At 40.1% G+C, this 19777-nt stretch overlaps 1 protein-coding gene across 2 annotated transcripts in view; it reads left to right on the top strand.

The window, feature by feature from the left end:
* The window catches only part of PTK7 (protein tyrosine kinase 7 (inactive)), a 134277-nt gene that overhangs the window by 76040 nt on the left and 38460 nt on the right, over positions 1 to 19777 (top strand). For both annotated transcript variants that reach the window (XM_061625464.1, XM_061625465.1), the window contains exon 2: positions 19377 to 19670. In XM_061625464.1, the coding sequence (XP_061481448.1) occupies positions 19377 to 19670 (294 nt within the window). The remainder of the gene's footprint in view (positions 1 to 19376; positions 19671 to 19777) is intronic.

Here is a 19777-nt window from a genome sequence, read left to right as displayed (position 1 = left end):
TAGCTGGTATAGGGTTGCCATGTGTCTGGTTTTTGCCCAGAGACTTTGATTTTTGTCCGGGTGACTCACCTTAATCTCTGGACTCTTAGCTTTCATTTAAAAAAAATTAAGTTTCTAGGTGGTCTGATTCAAAAGATATAAACCAAAATGTCAGCCCTCCCTTGGCAAATTCTGTTACTTCCAGCTGCTGTAATCCCCGCCCTTTCAGGTTTTTAGCCAATAAGTGGAGTCAGGGTTGTGACTGACAAAATTTGCTGACCCCAGGCAATAGCTAAACTTACAGTTTCCTTTTCCTGCTTTTCTCACATCAGGAATTCAGTAAATATATAGCTTTCAGCATCATAAAGAGTACTTTCTCTGTACAGGATTGGGACTTGCTTCTGAGTTAACATGCATAGGATTGCACTACAACAGAAGATCACAGCAGGATATTGGTAGGCATAAAAGTGTACATGCAGGGTTTTTTAATTACTTGCAAAATAGTGTACCTTTAATCTTAATAATTTTTGAACAGCGGTTTTAAAAAGTGTACATGCTGCAGTGTTATACTTTTCTAATTAAGGAGTCAAACAAGTTTAAATTTTACTGGAAGAGGGCAGGTTATTTGTCTTATTCATAACCTGTTTTGAAAACGTTCCCAATATGAAGGTTTTCTGGGAGTAAAGCTGCAATGCTGCTTCCGCATAACTGGGAGCGAGGGTTGCCAGGTTCCTGGCCTGAGACTGATCCTATATCTTTAGGAGAAGAGAAAGTCAGCCAAGTGCAGGTGTTCTTGCAACCCTGTAATGGGAAAAACCACAAGGTGGAATTCTCCCTTCCCCCTGCACAACTTTTAAAGATACAGAAGACCTCTTGGAGGCTGAACCTGGCAATCCTACTGGGAGCTAACCCCATTGAATTCAGTAGGATTTACTTTTGAATAGATATGGTTAGGATTGTGCTGAAAATCAGTGGGACTTTTGAGTGAACATAGAAAACATAAAGTGAACATAGAAAAGGATTGTGTTGTAAATCTTTCTCTCCTCCTCTGATCCCTTTTTTTAAAAAGCAGTTAGGCAGGGCTTACTTAGGTGTTACTGCTTTTATTTGATGGCAAACTAATACTTTTTAAAAAAATGTTCTGCAATGGCCAACTGGTTTTGACAACAAACTATTATATGGGGGTGTATGTATTTTTACATCTCCAGTGTGTATGTGTATATGGAGTCTTAACAACCCTGTGAAGTAGGGTTGGAAACCAAGGCAGCTCACAACAAGAAAATTTCAACTTCAAAATTGGGGGGGGGGAGCTGTGACTTGGACCTTTCAAATAAGAATATCACCCAATAGGCAAACAATGGAAGGCAGCAGTTTGAAAACACCTGGATAGGCATAGGAAGTTTGACTTTGCTTCCATCCTCATCCCTAAGAGGAAAAAGATTGATCCTTTAAAAGAACTTTGGCAGAATGGATTCCCCCCCCCAAAAATGGTCTAGTTGCAGGGGTAGCCAGTGTGGTGCCCTCCAGATGTTGTTGAACTCCAACTCCCATCAACCCCAGCCACCATGGCCAGTAATCAAACATGACTGAAGTTAGAGCCTAGCAAAATCTGAAGGGTACCATGTTGGCTATCCTGATCTAATGCACTTTTTCCCAAACTTTCTACCATTTGGGAGCCCATTCCACACCCATGTATCTGTCTGGGACATTGAAAATTACAATGGCTTTTGCGGAATGTTCTAGAGTACATAGGGCACTAGCCAGGCCTTTTGTATCTGACCACTGAAATTAGAATGTGTCATAGAGCACACCTAACATTTCACTGAACTTCTGCTTATTGCAGAGGAAAATTGATGGTACTGGGCAAGATATCTTGCAGGAACGCTTGCCTGTCATTTCTGATCTACCCATTGAGCAAAAGCTTCCAAGGAACCCCTGGGTTCTCTAGAACACAGTTTGAAAACCATTGATCTAGTCAAAAGCTCTAGTGCCCTTCTCGTGTGGGATTCCACCATTACTGTTCTGCCTGTTACACAACCAAGGAGACTTGTGACCCTTTTCTTTTCTTGTACTACCTTTATAAGGATGCATTCTTGCTTTGGGGCCTTTAGGTACATACTACTGTTTGTTGTTATGTGCCTTCAAGTCGATTATGACTTATGATGGATGACCTATGAATCAGCTACCTCCAATAGCATCTGTCATGAACCATCCCGTTCAGATCTTGCAAGTTCAGGTCTGTGGCTTCCTTTATAGAATCAGTCCATCTCTTGTTTGGCCTTCCTCTTTTTCTACTCCCTTCTGTTTTTCCCAGCATTATTGTCTTTTCTAGTGACTTTTCTAGTCATACTACGTTAATAACAGTGAATTTTGTTGATTTCAATAGTAAGAAATATTGCAATAATAGCTGTACCGAATTTGATTCTACTGAGCTGGCTATTGCCATCTTTCCCCCACCCCAGTGCTCCTGGTTATGCAATCTGCTCAATGCAACAACTGAATTTTCTCCCTCAGAGGTGAGGAGGTATAATTTCACGTGTGGACAAGTGTGGCTTGTGGGTTGCTTTCATTATTTAAAGCTTCATTATGCTGCCTGGCTTAAATTAAAACAAGGTTTAGAGCAAGTCAAATAGTATGGAAATACAATTTAGACATTACTGGGACAATAAAAGTCAGGGCACCCAACAATATATTGGCAATCTAGATTACTAAAAGGTTGCCTGAATAAAAAGGTTCTTAACCTACCTACCTCCACACACAAAAACAACCCTCAACAGGCAGGAGAGTCCCTCCCTAAGGCATACAGGTTTCCAGGAAGTATGAGCAACCTCTTTGAGAATCTCTTCTTTCAAGCTATCTTGTGGAGTTGCTGAGGAAATTAGCTTGAAAAATCTCATGTGTGAATGTGCTTAGGGCTGATTAAACCACAAGACAGGTAAAAAGTCCATAGATAATAATTTAACTGCTGAAAGACTGACACTTGATCGGCCCAGTTTTGAAGTTAACCGTTCTAAAATGAAAACAATATTGCAAAGATTGCCATGGCCTTTATAGCAGGCACTTTGCTGAAGTGGAACAAACAGTAGAATGGAGGCTTGCACGAGCAGGGCCAGAATACATTGGAGAAGACTGCTCTTGCAAGGAGCCAGCCAGGAGCAGAAGTGTATGTTTAAATTGGCTTTGTTCAGTGCACAGTCATGGCTGTGGAATGCCCTTGGCACACCAGCTGCAGTTCCACGTTAGGGTTCTTTACATTGCCAGAATGGGACAATATGCTGGATTGCCCAATTCTCGAGGTTTATATTTTTTCCCCTAACATCACAGTGTGTGTGCAATAGTTGTGAAAAAGCAAATTTAGATCTGCAGTGCATTTTGCTCTAGCCCAGAGAACAAAAAGCTAAAATAATTCAAGCTTTCGAAGGCTTCCATCTTAAAGTGAATATTGCAGAATTCTGGTATGTGGCTCATTTTGACTGGTTATTGCTAGCAACCCCCAAATTACTCTAATGCTGAAAATTGGGCCTGCTTTGTGGGTTTGTATTCTTGCATAGCATGCTGGTAGAAGCAATTAGTAGATATAATTTTCATCCTTATAAAGAGCATACTTTTCATTCTGTTAGATAAAGCAAGATGCAAAGCCAAATGAATCCCAGCTTACTTTGTAAATTGGCTTGCTGTGTCCCTTGACCAAAGTACAGCCATTCTTCTGTAACCAGAGTAATTTTTCAAATCGGACAATGCTGCCCTGGGATGTGTTGGGGGAGCCATTTAATGCTAAACCTTTACTTGGTATTCTCAACTGGATTTTTCTTTTCACTAGAATGGGAAATCTTGTGGTTCAACCAGGCAGATGTCTTTCCTAGCTCCCAGCTGTTATGAAATCAAGTAATTAAATCACTGCAGGGTAGAGAAAATGGTGTACTTTGAATCTGTAAACAGTGGTTAATATTCTGTTCTTACAAACCCAGAAGTGGATTTTACTCAACATAAATATGATAGAAGCCATTGAAAAAGACTAGCTAAGTCACTGCATTGAAAACTAATTGGGTTATGTATGTGGCAATAATATGTGATTAGTAAAGCAAAATCTGTTGTGTCAATGTGGTAATACAACAAGTCAATCCATATGCTGACAGGTTGGTGGATTGTTTTTTTTTTTAAATGATGTATTAGTGACAACATAATCTTGTTTTAATTAACAGTGACAGTGGCCTGGTTCACATATCACTGAAAGCCATAGTTAAACTAAACTATGGTTTAGAGATGAACATGCAGCTTTCTGGTGCAGGGGGCTAAAATTGCTCCTCCCCTACTTCTGGTTTGGCTTAGCATTGTGTCTGAATTGGAGCTCATGGTTTGTTTCCCTCCAATCAAACCAGAAGTGGTAAGCCAGGAACAAATAAGGAAGCAAGAGTTCATAGTTCCTTGCTTTATGGAGCAGAGGGGCTTTTTGATCCATAAAGGAAGCACTATTACTAAAAGTTAGCAGTAATCTGATTGCTAAATATATAATCTTCTGGGCCCAAGTTTAAGGATCATAACTCAGGACTGCTGGGGTCTTCACTCATTCTGGCATAAAAAGTAGCCCAGAACTAATGTAGGATAGATGACATTGTATTATTGTTGATGTTTTTATTTGTTAAATCGCTTCAGGATATTTTATGGGAAGCAATAGATAAAAGTCCAAGACACTTACATTTTAGCCCAGGTGCAGGAAACCCTTGGCTCTCCACATGTTGCTGAACTACAACTCCCATAATACTAAAAGGATGTTTTGTGTAGTTATTGTATCTTATCGATTGTGCTTTGTGTATTTGCTGTTTTAAGATGTTTTAACGTGGTGTACACCGCTTAGTTTTTTAAAAATATAAGTGGTATATAAATTGTCTAAATTATCATCATCATCTCTGACCATTGACCATGCTTGCTGGGATTGAAGGGAGCTGTAGTTCAGCAACATCTGGAGGGCCAAAGGTTCCCACACATGTTTTAGCCTATAAAACCAAAATGTTTTTGACAATTAAATACCAATAGCTGTATATAACATACTGACCTTTTTTTAAAAAAGAGCTGTGGATAAATATATACTGTTGTAGTCTATTTCTGATAATCAGAAATTTGTATGGAATGTTCAAAACCGAGGTTGTTCTCCTTTTCTTTGTTTGAAAAACTGATGCCTATTTTTAAAAGTTCACACCTATTCAGCTTGAACATACGCATGGTGTGAGAACAAAATCAAAACATGCCAAGAGAGCGCGTGATATACACCTGCTCAGTCTGTGTGTGTGCCACAACTGAGCCTAATTTATATCCTGGCATCCTAATTTTTGACTTATAGGGAGGGTTTTTTTAAAAAAAGAGAGAGGTTCAGAGGATGGTGACAAATGAGGGCCTTTTCAATTGTGGCTCCTCATCTGTGGAATATGCTCCTCAGTGAGGTCCACCTGGTGCCTATTGACATCTTTCTAGTGCCAGATAAAGATGTACCTTTTCTCCCAGGCATTTGCTAGATTGAGAAGATGTTTTGTTTTAATATGTTGCCAAACCTTCCTATGGATGCGGGTTGCTATTGCTATTGTTTTGTTCTTTGTTCTTGTTTTTGTAGTGTGTTTTATTTGTTTTTGTGTTATAACACTGTGTAAGTCTCTTGGGGACGTTTGGGAATCAAGCAACTAATCTAATTAATAATAATAATAAATATGGGGGAGCAATAAAACACCCAATCTCCTTACCTGCAGTAAGAAATGGCATGGAAGAGACATACTATTCCTGCATATTTTGAATCAGTTGTGAGTATAACTTTTCCCATTTGGGAGAAGTGGCAATGCTAGATTTAGTTTTGCTGCTGTATTAACAAATGCAGTTTGTGAATAGCCCCCTCCACCTTCTTTCATACACACATTCACCTCATCTCTCCCATGTTCTAAATTTAAAAGTTGCTTACTAGAACAACTGGAAAACTTCATGCTCCAGTAAAACTGGTGTTCTTAAAAAAAAAAAGTGGGAGAGAAAAAGAAAATAGAAAAAGACTCACATACATTTACTGCCTACTAAGGTAAGCATGATGGGCAGTAAATATGCAGGATTTCAAAGTCGTGAATTATTTTATTTTATTCTATTTATTTTAAGTATTTCTAGGCCACCTTCTAAGGGCAAAAGCACTCCTAAAGAAGCTCATTATTTATATATTACACTTTGCTTTTTAGTTTTAATGGATTTATATATGGACTTTGATACCAAGACTGAAGTACCATGTCTCCATGGCACCTGTGTTTAGAAATAAGAATCAAATGCAGATGATATACCACTTCAGTAGGCCTTCTTTAGCACTTGCAGTTAATGGTGCTGTAGTGGCTTAACCCTATATCTAATCACTAAGTCCAGTGGAGCTGGACCTTGACTTCATGACTGACTCCTAGTTAATCACTCTCTTTATGAGGCTTTTAAGTGATCCTTTTGGCTGAAGCCAGAATAGTGCTTCCCATGGGCATCTGTTTGACCACTGTGAGAACAGGATGCTAGACTAGATGGTCCACTGGCCTGATCCAGCAGGCTCTTCTTATGATTTTAGTTTTCAAAGTTGCCTTGTAATTTAAGAACACAAAAAGGAAGACTTCCATTCACACTCTTAATTTCCCATGCTTCTCTTGGCGGCTGAAATAGTGAGATTGTAAATGTCTGGACATGGTGCCTTTCATGGAAAATGCTTTACATAATGATTACTGTTAAGAACCAAGCAATGTAGATAGAATTGAAGTGGGGGTGGCTCGAGTGCCCTTGCTGGTTAAGACTTGCCTGTTTAGTAACTAGTGATTTCCTAAAGACTAGTTATGCATTGTCACAAAATGCTAGAGCACTTCACTTAATTTCTCAGATTTGTTGTGCAAGTTCAGGGTTAATGCCTGGTCAAGCTCTTTGTACTAGTCAGTCAGTCTATGTATCTCTCACACATATGTGTAATATCTGTGTATTAGAGGTATTTCTTTTGCGGAGCTGTATGAAAAAGGGAACAAACAGCCCCTGCCCCAAGAAACTAAATACAAGAGGCAATGGTTTAGTTCAAAGATGGGCTGAGCAAGAAAACTGTTTATATTAGAGGATTGTACACTTTATTGCTTATGCAAGCGGTGTGAACACAAGCAGTGTTCTGTCTTGCTGAACTTGGTGTAATTTGTTGTAGGGCCGGAAATGGATGCTTGTAACTGCCCTTTCCTTACTACCACAAGCAAAGAATGGACTGTTCCCTCCCCCTGTGGGGGAAAGCAGTGCATACAAAGGCTCTTGTATTTGGTAATCTTCCTCCTTAACCCCCCCTTCTGGTGCTCCATTCCTCACCGTCCCCAGGTAATACTTTGAAACAGTTCTGTGCCACCTAAAAGGATACTTAGTGATATTCCCTGTGTGGCTCATGGTCTTTATGTTTATCATGGGAACCTTGTGCCCTTGTAGATCTCCTGGACATTACCAGTTGGGATATTTCCTCTGTTGCTAATAAGCTTCCATGTGAAGTATCATGGAATTTGTTTTTTCTTTGCTGTAGAGCAGTGGCTTTCAACTATTGTCTTCAGTGATCGCTTTCTACCTGAATACCAGTTGCTGGAAACCCGCAGGAGGGGAGAGTGCTGTTGTGCTTAGGTCCTGCTTGTCGGCTTCCCATGGGCATCTAGTTGGCTACTCTGAGAACAGGATGCTGGACTAGATGGGCCTTGGCCTGATCCAGCAGGCTCTTCTTATGTTCTGTGTCTCATCTACCAACAGACCCATGTACTTCTGTAGAGGCTTCTGAGCCTTGTTCTTGGGTGCGAACTTCAGTTTTATGTGCAGTGTTGGTCAGGGGCAGATGGGTCTTGCTGTTCCCGGAAGTGAGATAATATCCTGGAACATGCCCGTTGTTGTTGTTTTTTCTAGAAAGCTACACATGGCAGAGGAAGACTGGTAATGGGCAAGTTGTCATTTAGGGAAGTTTATCTGCTATTACTCTTGAGAAATTCCTGATGAACCCCTGAGGAATCTCACTGTTTTCAAACCCTTGAGACAGTAAAGCATAGGTGGGCATTAGTTTTGGCTTCCAAGGACCTTTCTATGCTACTAGGAAACATTAAGGTTTTTTGTTTGTTTTTTAAAGTTTCTCGTTCTTATGAGGTTAAGCTTAAAAATATGCCTTCTTGATTATCTGCTGGTCAGAAAAAGATATGTGAGAGCCTTGCACATCTTTCTTTCAAGCCTCATCATTTCCAAGCACTTCTAATGATTTTAAAGTTGAAACTAATTTAACTTGTGCTTACATTTCCCCTTTTGAAACTGAGTATATATGTAGGATGCCCTGGACAATTTGCCTCCTGCCTATATGGAATGTGAAAAGTAACCACAGTACTTTTAAATTAACTCCAAGTGAATGGAATCTTGCCCAGAAAATCTAGCACAGTAATTGTGTAATATATATGCAGTATGCAAGAGTTGATTAAAAGAGAAATGAAAGGTATAGATGGGAAGCGTATGCTTTACTATTTGAATATAATATTTATGTCTCATATGAGAGAAGGTACAAACAAATCTAACAAGATGTCTGCATGGTTAAATGGTCATAATATAATATATAATGTACAAGGGTTGGTTAAAGGAAGACGAAAGATCTGTATGAGAGGCATATGCTAAACTGTTCTAATTTAATGTATGTCACGTATAAGAGAAAGCACAAACAAATCTAATAAGATGCCTGCATGATTAAATGGTAATAATATAATATATAATGTACAAGGGTTGGTTAAAAGGAAGATGGAAGATTTAGATTCTACTATAATGTATGTCATGTATGAGAGAAGATACAAACAAATCTAATAAGATGCCTGCATGGTTAAACAGTAGAGTCAATTTGTTTTATTGCAAATAGCTTCAGAATGCACATTTGCAGTATCCCTATCATGTTTATCATCCTTTATTTTTAATCTATTTCACTGTATTAGATGGCAAACATTTGTTGTGTTACAATTTGCAGTGAAATTGATATGTTGCATTGCTAATTTCACATGCTTATCTTAATATAGGAACATGTGTTTCCTTTTGCTGTGTAGCCTTGAGATACTAAGGCAGCCTTTGTTGTTTAGGCAGCAGCTGCTATGAATTGATGGATAAACAGGACATCATTGTAAGTCATTATTATGGGTGTACAGCAGCTGATGATGGAAACTGCCTCTGCTATTCCTCTGTCACCAAGATGAGATAATTAGACCTGTCTTTAGGTTGGGGAAAAATTAATCTCAAGGAATGCTGACTAGCAATCTAGAATTTGGGGCAGGGGGGTAAAGGGAGAGCTGGCATATGGCTTGGATCATTCATTGTCTGGAGAGAGTTGTGGGTTGTTTTTTTACCATTCCTTGACAGAGTTGCTTATGAAGTGCATGGGCCACCTTGTTTTGTTTTAATGACTGGGGTTGGTGCCTGATGAATCCTTCTCCCTGCAAGAGTTCACATTTTAGATGTTCTGGTCCCTCAGACTTGATGTCTGCTAAATACTGCCATCATATATTTTTTAAAAAGTTGACCATGAAATCCTGTGCAGCTCCCACTGTGTTGTGTGTTAGTGAACTCCCAACGACACATGCATAAGATCTGAGCCTGAAAGACTAAATTGCAGCCTGATCCATTCTGAGGGAAGTCTGCAATGTTGTTACTGGCCTAAGAAGTGATGTTGGAGATAGAGAAAGTCAAGTTGCATATTGTCTTGACTTCAGATATATTATCTCTCTGTGTGTTAATTCTTACATGCTACTTTAATCCTTAGTAGGTGATGGGTGCATAATTCAGTGGATCTTTCAGAGGTGAGAAGATAAACTCAACCTGTTTTAGTAGATCCATATGATAATATGAGTAGTTTGGGGGTTGTGTTCCCTTTTGCCAATGTAGTACTCTTGATCTGTATTACCTTAGTAAAGTTGATCTGATGTAAGCAGACTACAGCCAGAACCTTTGTGATGTTTTAAACCTCTCTCTTAAGGAGGGACTAAAATGCCACCTTGCCTGGGAAATTCTCAGAGCAAAGTCATATTGTCTTGCTAGGTAGAACAATATTTTTAGATTTCCAAAGATTTATAGAGAGCTCAATTAAAACTGGTAAGGAGTCAGAAGAACAATCAATTTTACAGTTTGCTTATTTTTTATTATTATTTGCCACCCTGTCTCAGGAAAGGATGCAAGCTATAAAATTAGTTATGCAGCTTTAATTAGGTTAAGCTTGAATACAAGGTGAATCTTCTTGTCAGCACAGGCTATCATCCAGTTTTTCAGATTTCTGCAGATATTCACAATACAGCAATGTTTTCTTCTGACAGTGCAGCTGATTAGGCCAGCTAGGGAAATGACCTTTGGTGTGCCTGCATCCTTTCCTGATGAATTAATGGCAGGAACACTTTGAGATCAGTACATGTCAGCTGGCTATAGCTGAGCTCTGGTTCCCTGGTGTTTCAAAAGCGAAGGCTGTGACTGGCATTGTAAAGGAAGCATTAGCAATAAAACCACAGCTAAAGCAGAGATATATAACACCTGATGAGTATCTGTTTGGTTCCTGACTATTTAGGTTTCACCTACCGCTTTGAAACCCCCCACCCATCTCTTTTTACCATCTAAATTGTAATGCAGTAGGAGATTTTGTTGTAAGAATTCCAGAAGCAATGTTATACACTCTTCTGTTGTCTCTGGGAGGGGCAGGGCAGGGATCTTAGGAAAGCATAAGGCAGAGGTGTTGGGGAGGGGGAGCAGATAGGATTGAATAAACTTTGCCATTTTTAACTTGGTTGTATGTTTTTTTTAATTGATTTGTGATTAAAACAAGTGTTTGCCCTGGGAGTTTGGTTGTTCCCCCTAATGGTGATCGTGCTGAATCTAATAATAATATCCAGTATAAGATGGATTATGGGAAAGGAGGTGTCTTGTCATTTAGTTCAGTATTTATGATGTAATGTTATGATCTGTGAAATGTTAAGCTTCATCATGTAAGAAAAAGCTGAAAGTACAGTGAGAGGTAAAAGAGGAAAAGGGCTTGGGGATCTGGCCTAATGTATGCTTTTGCAGTGATGCTCAGCTGTGGAAGTATCATTTAGGCTTCATTGAGCCCTTTACTGCATGGAGGTGTAAGCCATGCATACAATAATTTCCTTACCTTAAGGTCACTTGAACATAGGAACATAGAAAGCTGCCTTATACAGAGTCCATCTAGCTATGTATTGTCTGCAGTGACTGACAGCAATTCTCCAGGATTTCTGGCACTTGCGTGTTTCCAGCATTAAAAGCCTTTTTTGGAGTACATGAAGCCTTAAACAGCAACAACACTCCCAGTTCAGTGACACCTCAGAATTTTTAAACAGCTAAGTGTAAATTATGGGATAAATAATTCTAGGAGAGTTTACTTCATGTGACATTGACTAATGCTTATGCCAACTCCTTTTGCCTCATTTTTCACCCATTCAGGAGACTATCCTGACCCTGCGCCTTGGGAGATACAAACAAAACTTAGAAACTGAACTTAGCTCATATAGAGTAAAACCATGATTAAACTAACATCTGTTGCCAGATAACAAGAGATATAAACTGGGAGGGAAATCTAAAAACATTGGGAGGATAGGAAAAGGTACAATGCAGTTTGCAGGAATATGGTTCCATCACAGACTGACTGGTCCTCTAATGGTCTTTATTATCTGGCTTGTTTATTACATGGTCTGTGAGGGGAGCAGGCAGGACTGTGGAGTCGGTACGCCAGACCTTTGACTCCGACTCTTCTATTTTTCTACTGTCTGACTCCGACTCCTTCATAAATGGCAAATATATATTAACTAGTAATAACAAATTTACTGTAGTAAAATGGTAGCACAAGGCATTTCATCACCACCACGTGAATCCAGAGCTTGGAAAAGTTACTTTTTTAAACTACAACTCCCATCAGCCCCAGGGATTGGGCTCGTGGGAGTTGTAGTTTAAAAAAGTAACTTTTCCAAGCTCTGGATTCACGTGGTGGTGATGAAATGCCTTGTGCTACCATTTTACTACAGTAAATTTGTTATTACTAGTTAATATACATTTGCCATTTATGTCGGAGTCGGTACATTTCTTCCGACTCTGACTCCGACTCCAAACAAAATTGCTTCCGACTCCACGACTCCAACTCTGACTCCACAGCCCTGGGAGCAGGCACAGAAGCCTAATAGAACAAATGTTTTAATTGCAGAGTAGCAACTCTGGTAACAGCAGGAACAGTGTTGAAGGGAATTTGGTAATATATAACCAGCATGCAAAGGAGTATAAAGACTGACTGGACTGCCTTCAAGTCGATCCCAACTTATGGTGACCCTGTCAATAGGGTTTTCATGGTAAGCGGTATTCAGAGGGGGTTTACCATTGCCTTCCTCAGAGGCTGAGAAGTAGTGACTGGCCCAAGGTCACCCAGTGAGCTTCATGGCTGTGTGGGGATTTGAACCCTGGTCTCCCAGGTCGTGGTCCAACACCTTAACCACTACACCACACTGGCTCTCATTATAAAGACTAGAGAAGCTAATATCTAGAGAAGCTAAATCAAGTTTGTAGTCATTGATGGAATTTCTAGGGCAAAGTAATGGTCTAAGTAGTGACATCACTTCAGTAGAGGGGAATGACATTCAACCAGGCCTGAGCAAAAATTGAATGCTTCTCACAAACATTTTCATCAGCATCAAAGTATGTATCTGTTCCACACAGAATATGATTTGGGGTGGGGTATGTGAAATTATTATAACTATTATTTTTGATATTTAGTAGTCACTTTTTTGAAAATGAAATTCAAAACGACTTACAAAAAAAAATCTCTAAAACATGTACAGAATAAAGATCACAGTTCAAAAAGAAAAATGAAAACAGTATACCAAGCAAAGCTCCGAAAACAATACAAGAAATAAATAAATCACAAAACAATATACAATACAGTTCAAATACAGTACAGCATACAATTAGGAGTCATCGTACAAGCCCAAGCCTAAGTAGATAGAAGTAATTAGATAAAGGGACATCCTCATGGATACTCTCCTTATTCTTTTCATCTGAACTCCAAAACCTATATCTATCCTCCTTTATAGGGTGGGTTTTCAGAGTCTGATTTCAAATTCTTGTGAGGGTTTCCTTTCCCCACTTGTTGAGGCCATGACAGTTTACTTTTGAGATTCTTTTGTCCCTGCATGGAGTAATAGGTATTGTAACAGACATGCAAGGGTTTCGAATTGGGATATTACTAAGAAAAGTCAGAGGAGAATTCCTCCTCCCCCTCCTGAGGGCCTGTTGGTGAATAGTGCTAGTATCCTCCTTGAGTGGAGGTTTGCTCTAATTTAGTGGCTTCCTTCTGGGATAAACAGTGGGTAAAAGGGGTTTAGATTGAATAGGCCCCATTTCCAACAAACAGTTTGTGGGGTTGGAAATACTGCAATGTGTTCCAAACCTTCATACATATATTGGGATTCCTAAATCCCAATCCAACACTTCCCTTTGAGCTATTTGAATAATACATGTTAAGCACCTTAACTTCTCCCCACTCCAGCAAAACTTCTGATAGATTATATAAGTCATGCAGTAATGCTCACTTCCCAATAAAGGAACCTTGTGGGTTCTTCATTTTCCAGTTAGGGTTGGTTAGAATTATCGGTTCTAGTAGTTTGTCCTCAGAACAATTTTTAAGGGTGGAAAGAGGCTGAAAAACAGTCAAATTATCTGTTGTCTTAATCGAAAATGCTGTGAAAATGCTGTAGTTCAGTGGTAGACCACATGCTTTGAATGCAGAAGGTCCCAAGTGAAATCCTGAACATCTCCAGAAAGGGGTACACCTGTCTGAAACTCCACAGAGCCACTGCCAGTCATCGTATGTAGGCAAAATACTGAGCAGGACAGACCAATGGTCTGCCTCAGTGTAAGGCAGGGTCTTAGGTTGCAAAGTTTTAAAAAAATGCCTTTTCACAGTTTCTCTCCTTCTAGAATTTCAGGTCTTTAATGTTCACAAACTAGTCTGCTAACGTTAGATTAAACCCCATGGTGTAATAAGGGTGCTGAATTGTCATTCATCTTGTTTGTTTTTAGCTCGTTCTGTTTTGGTTTGATATGTATTTTGTATTGATTCTGTTGTAACCCACTCTGGGATTGTCTTGGCAATGAAAAGCGGGTAATAAATAAGTAAATAAATAAGCTGTGAAGCAGCAGCAGCAGCAGCCATGTGCCATTTCTGAAGCTTTGTATTTTCCTCTTTAAAAATGATGCTTTTTAAATGTATAAGCCTCTTCGCATCTGTCTCCTATCAGACTGACCCTGAAATTCCAAGCTGCTTTGGCCCGGTTTCACATGAGACATCATTCCTGGGGACTGCATCAGATGGAGAGCAGCAACTGTTGAATTGCCCTTTGTTCCCCTTTCTGTGGCCAACTTGTAACCTGAGGAATGTTTACAAATGTGCAGCTATTTGTAGGCTGTGGCTTGGGAGTACTAACTGAGAAATCTGCTAGGTAGAAAGTTTCTCTGGATTCTGCTAAGTTCACAGTGGATCAGATCCCACCATAGTGTTGTCAGTGGACATGTAGCTTCAGAACTGGCCACGTGACCCAACTGACTCTCTGTCAGCAGCATGATCCAGAAGGTCCCAGGTGGTTGTTGGATAAGGTAGCAATGATTCAGCCTCTGCTTCCTGCCATTCATTGATCCTTTTCCCGTCTCTGTTCCAGCTGCAGTCACTCATTGATATAGTTGGAACCTTCCTTCCTTCCCTCAGAGAGGGATATAGCTACAGGGGCTGCTCACAGCACCTCAAGCTGTTCTGCTGACTTAAGAGCCCATATGCATTGCTAAGTAACAACTGGTTAAATTGAATTCCACTGGTGTTAGTTCATCATCATGTCAACTCACTGACTGACTGTGGGTATTAGCACTAGTATTGTTATAAAAGCAATTATCAAGTTAGTTCTTGCATCTCAGTGGAGCTTTGTGTGTGCATACTCAGAAATCTACGTAAGTCAACCTACATGTTCGTGGACACTCTCCCTGAATAGAAATGACAAAAAGACAAACAATCCCAGTTCACTGAAGCAAACTGTTAACTCCTATATGTAAAGCCTTAATTAGCATTGCTGATAGGTCTCTGAAGCCAGGCCTGGCCTCCTCTGGAAAGAGGGGGTTAAAGGTAGCACACCATATTTTGCAGTTACTTGTTACCCAACAACTTGGGAGGAATTGCTCTGATCTTTTAAAAGCAGGGCCAGCATCAGAAATTGGTTACGGGCAACTGCTTGAGGACCCCCTGCCCTTGCCACTAGCACCTGCCCTCTTTCTTTTGGTGGTGGCAAGGATTGGTCCCACTCTATTGGCACCTCTTCCTCAGTGAGGCACCATTGCCAGTACAAGCTGTGAATGCTCCTCCTCCCCATGTACTGCAGAGGGAGGTTGCTGCTATTCTTTGCAGCCACCAATAGCTTGCTTGCCCCCCCCCATCCAGGCAAATGGCAAGGAAGAGCTGCAGCCTTCTACTTACCTCCTCCCCTTACTTACTAATGGATGGTTGTTCCTAATCATTATCACTGCTTGCTTGCCAGTTCTAGTGACAGCTACATGGCGCAATAGCCACTGCAGCTGGTATAGCTGTCCTTCTGTTTAGCGGATTGGGGGGGGAGAGAAACAGCAGTGATGCTTAGTAGGTAGGGGCCACCAGGTGACATTATGCAGAAAACTCCAAAGCCCAGAGATGGACCCATTAAAAAAATGGTATTGGTTTTTCTGATTTCCCCCACCTATTCCTTGCCCTGATAGAAGAGACTATTTCAGTGTACCTGCTGGAAATGGTGCATCTTTCTCAGTGTCCAATCTTTTTGTGCTCTGTGTACTTAAAACCTTTTTTCTCTCTCACCCTGTTTTAAGCATAGCTTGAACTCCTTTTGCATGAAAAAGCAGGGATGTCAAAGTGACCAATAAACTGCCGTCAGAATGGAATTGTCGCAGATACCCAATTCTTAAATCTCTGATCAGCAAGTTGCTCTTGATAAATTGCAAGTAAAGCCCTCTACAAAATAAGAACTAGATATTAGGGCTTTTAATCCATTCTCAGGATATGTTTCAGGATTATTTTCCAAGGCTTTGGTTATTTCATCACAAAATATCCCAGTTTAGCTGTAGATTTACCAGTGTCAATGGAGAAGTGACATTGCTGGTTTCAGTTCTTTAATCTGTAAAATCAGTTTAGAGAATTTCAGTGACCCTCTTCAGAGAGTGATCATTATGAATGTGCAAAAAAGGTAAATGTTATGAAACTATCATTTACAAAAGGCATGCTTCATTGTAAATGATAGATGAGATCTCTTGCTCTTATTTAAAATAACTTTTTCCAGACTTTTCACTGGTTTAGCAAATGTTGCCAGCACTTATCTTCCCATATACCTTACTTGCATCCCCATGCAGTCCCTCCCACCTTGCAGCTTAAGATGTGTCTCTGGCCATGGAGGGTCATCAGTCAGTCTAATTGGCCCTGGAGGAATGTGTTGCTTTACTGCCCTAATTTTGTTTACCTCTCATCTGATTTTTTAAAAAACAAATAACTTAAGGAGTTTTCTGAAGCTCTGACCTTGTGATTTTGGGGTTTCTAATAGGATTTAAAGTTGCCTTTGAGCCAGTTGTACTTCAAATGAAGAAATACTACCAAGACTATTTCAATTTCCTAGGCTTTTTTTTAAGTCTGGCAGCAAAACCTTGGCCTTACTAGTATGTTGGAAGGAAGAACAAGACAACATCTAGCCAAAAAACAGGGAGCAGCCAATACTTAAACCAGGGGTGGGGTATCTTCTTAAGCTTGAGGGCTGCATTCCCTTTTCTACAACTTTCCAGGGGCCACATGATAGTGCTGGGCAGGGCCAGAAGAAAAAGTGGACAGAGCAATGAATGTAAATTTTACCATGGTGCAGTTAGTGTTTTTAGTGCTTTTGTTTGCCCCCCTGGGTTCCTACTGGAAGAAAGGGCGGGATATAAATGTAATAATATCATATTTTGGGCTGCTATAGAATGATGGTACTTAGCTTTTTTTTTTACAACCTGCATGTCTAGCCTCTTGAAAGGCTCTGAGACCCATTTTTCAGATTCGAAGAATGGCCCAGACTTCTGTGCAATGAATGCTAATAATTACACCCTCCCTTTTTAAGTTTTTCAGATTGTGCAACAAATACACCATCATTATTTAGCTTTTGCAGAAGGGTTTTTTAAAAACTTTCCCCCAAATTAGCACAGTTATCTAATGGATCCAGCCACCTTCATGGTGTAGCACTTTTTCCTAGCCTTCAAAATGCTGTTGCTGAGAAAATGTGCCCACCTCCAAGCTATTGTTTCTATTGCTGTGAGGACTCTTTAGGCCTCTGACATCGCTAATGATAAGTGAACCCCCCCAAAAAAAACCCCAAACATGTCTGCACCATTTTGTTCATCTTTCCTAATTTTTATTTTACTTTTCAGTACTCAGGCGGAGAGAGCTCCTTTGATTTTCAAACACAATGGCAAAAACTAGCGAGGGCTACTGCTACCGCCTCCTTCTGCCTTCTCTCTAACAATACCCCTTCTTTTTCTTCAACCTCCTTAAATATAGTCCTTGAAACTTTTGTCTGCCTCATTTCCAGTTCTGCAGACATGAATTTAATAAGCTCCGTGGCAAGACCTCTCCCTACCCTCATCAGATAATGTCTTGTGGAGACTAAATGTCATAGTAGTGATGGCAGAGCAGACAATTTTCCTCTTCTAAAAATGTGGGCTTTTTTGTAAAATTAATAGCCAACCTAATGAATAGATATAATACCCATCAAACTGGGCAGTTTCAAAGTTGTAATTAAGTATAAGCATGTATATTAAATCCTTTTTTAAAAAAAAATGTGTGCACTTGCACAAAGAGCCTCTTATCTTTTTCAACATTGTGTGCATGTAGAATGCTGTGAATGGGGTAAATTAAAACCGAAAGTACACATCCAAACCTGCAGACCTGGATCGCACTTAATTTAGGACATCAGAACTTCAAAACTTTCCAGAAAAGCCATGTTACTGATTCTGAAGGAATCTTGCAAGGGGGAAATCTGTGGTTTACAGTGCAGGATAATCTGAATAAGCCTTTGGATCCTTGCAGTATATCCTTCATGTGTGAATTGAGGATGTTGGGAGGCCCTACTCCATAACTTTGTGATCCACAAAGCATAAGAGAGTCATTTACAGCCCAGCTATGGTGCTTTGGCTTTATGACTGAAGCAATAAAGGCTCCTGCTGTAGGTCTGGCAAAACTCAGTTTTGGTATCAAGATGATGGGCCAAAGCATTTTGGGGCCTTGTTAAGGTATATATTTAACAATGAAACTCTTATTTCCACATAAAATTATTCCATTCCAAATTTACAAGTTAGAATATAATGTCTTTGTGTGGGTTTCACATTACAACAGGGCACTATACACCTAGACAGCTAATACTTGTACCATGGATTGGAGAAGAGTTTACTGTTAAAAGTCATCCTTTCTCAAAATTCTCCAGCTCTGTTTTCATGTTCTAGATGGGTTCTTTCTTTTCCCCGTGTAAATGCCATACTTTGAGGGTTTATTACCTAAATCATGTAGGGAAGAGCCATAGTTTCAAGGTTGAAAGTATGCTTTCCAACTATATTTTTGACGTCTAAAAATTGTTGGTGACTTGCTGACAGAAAGTCAGTAGAAGTCTGCTTTTGTGTCATCAGAGGAAGAGACTCAGCATAGTTTTTATCCACTTAAATCAAGAGTCTGCCAGTTTCAAAAGAGCTTCACAACTCAAACTGAGAACAGCTTATTGGGTTAATATCAACCTTTTTGGGTTTCTGACCCACTGCCTGTTGCATGATCACACTATATGCCCGGGGGGGGGGAGAGAGAGATGACCTTTGTAGAAGCAGAATTATAGTGCAACTGCAATTTTTAATGATCTTCACAATCCTAAGAATTAGAAATTTAGCTGCTGTTTTTAATGGATGCTGAGATTCTTCTAACATAACCGGATGTGGCTGACTTACTACATTTTAACTAGTTTCCCCCTATTACTATTTTGGAATAAGGTGGTGAGCCACAATGGCTGCCCTCTGCCTCCATGGTTGAAGGCAGTATGCCTCTAAATCCCAGTTGCTGGAAGCCATAGGAGGGCAGAATGCTCTTGTGGTCAGGTCCTGCTTGTGGCTTCCCGTGATCATCTGGTTGGTCACTGTGAGAACAGGGCTCTAGACTAGATGGGCCATTGGCCAGGTTCCACAGGCTCTTCTTACATTCTTATCAGAGATCTCCCCTTTTCTTTTTCCCTCTTCCCCCCCCCCCAAAAAAAAGACTTCAAGGACTCTGGAACTAATCACCTTTCTCTTTTCTTCTTTTTCAGCTGTTGGGGCTCAAGCAAAGATATCTTTCACTAAGGAGCCATATTCCCAGGATGCCTTGCATGGCCGCAGTGCCATTTTGCGCTGTGAAGTGGAGGAACCAAGAGGCACAGAGTTTGAATGGCTACAGAATGGGGTCCCCGTTCAGGACACTGAACGCCGTTTTAAGGAAGGGAGCAACCTTCAGTTCACATCTGTTGATAGGCATCAAGATGGAGGGAACTTTCAGTGCGTGGCTAAGAACATAGAGACTGGAGAAGAAGCTCGGACTACAAATGCATCTTTTAACATAAAATGTGAGCACTTTAGTTATAATAGCATCAGCATCATTAAATCCAGACAGACATGATTATTTATTTTTTTAAAATATGTCTTTGCTGTCTTTCAGAAAGAAGCCTTCTCA

Source organism: Rhineura floridana, chromosome 4 (assembly GCF_030035675.1).
Source record: "Rhineura floridana isolate rRhiFlo1 chromosome 4, rRhiFlo1.hap2, whole genome shotgun sequence".
Lineage (NCBI taxonomy): Eukaryota > Metazoa > Chordata > Lepidosauria > Squamata > Rhineuridae > Rhineura > Rhineura floridana.
This window is presented reverse-complemented; position numbering and strand designations above follow the sequence as displayed.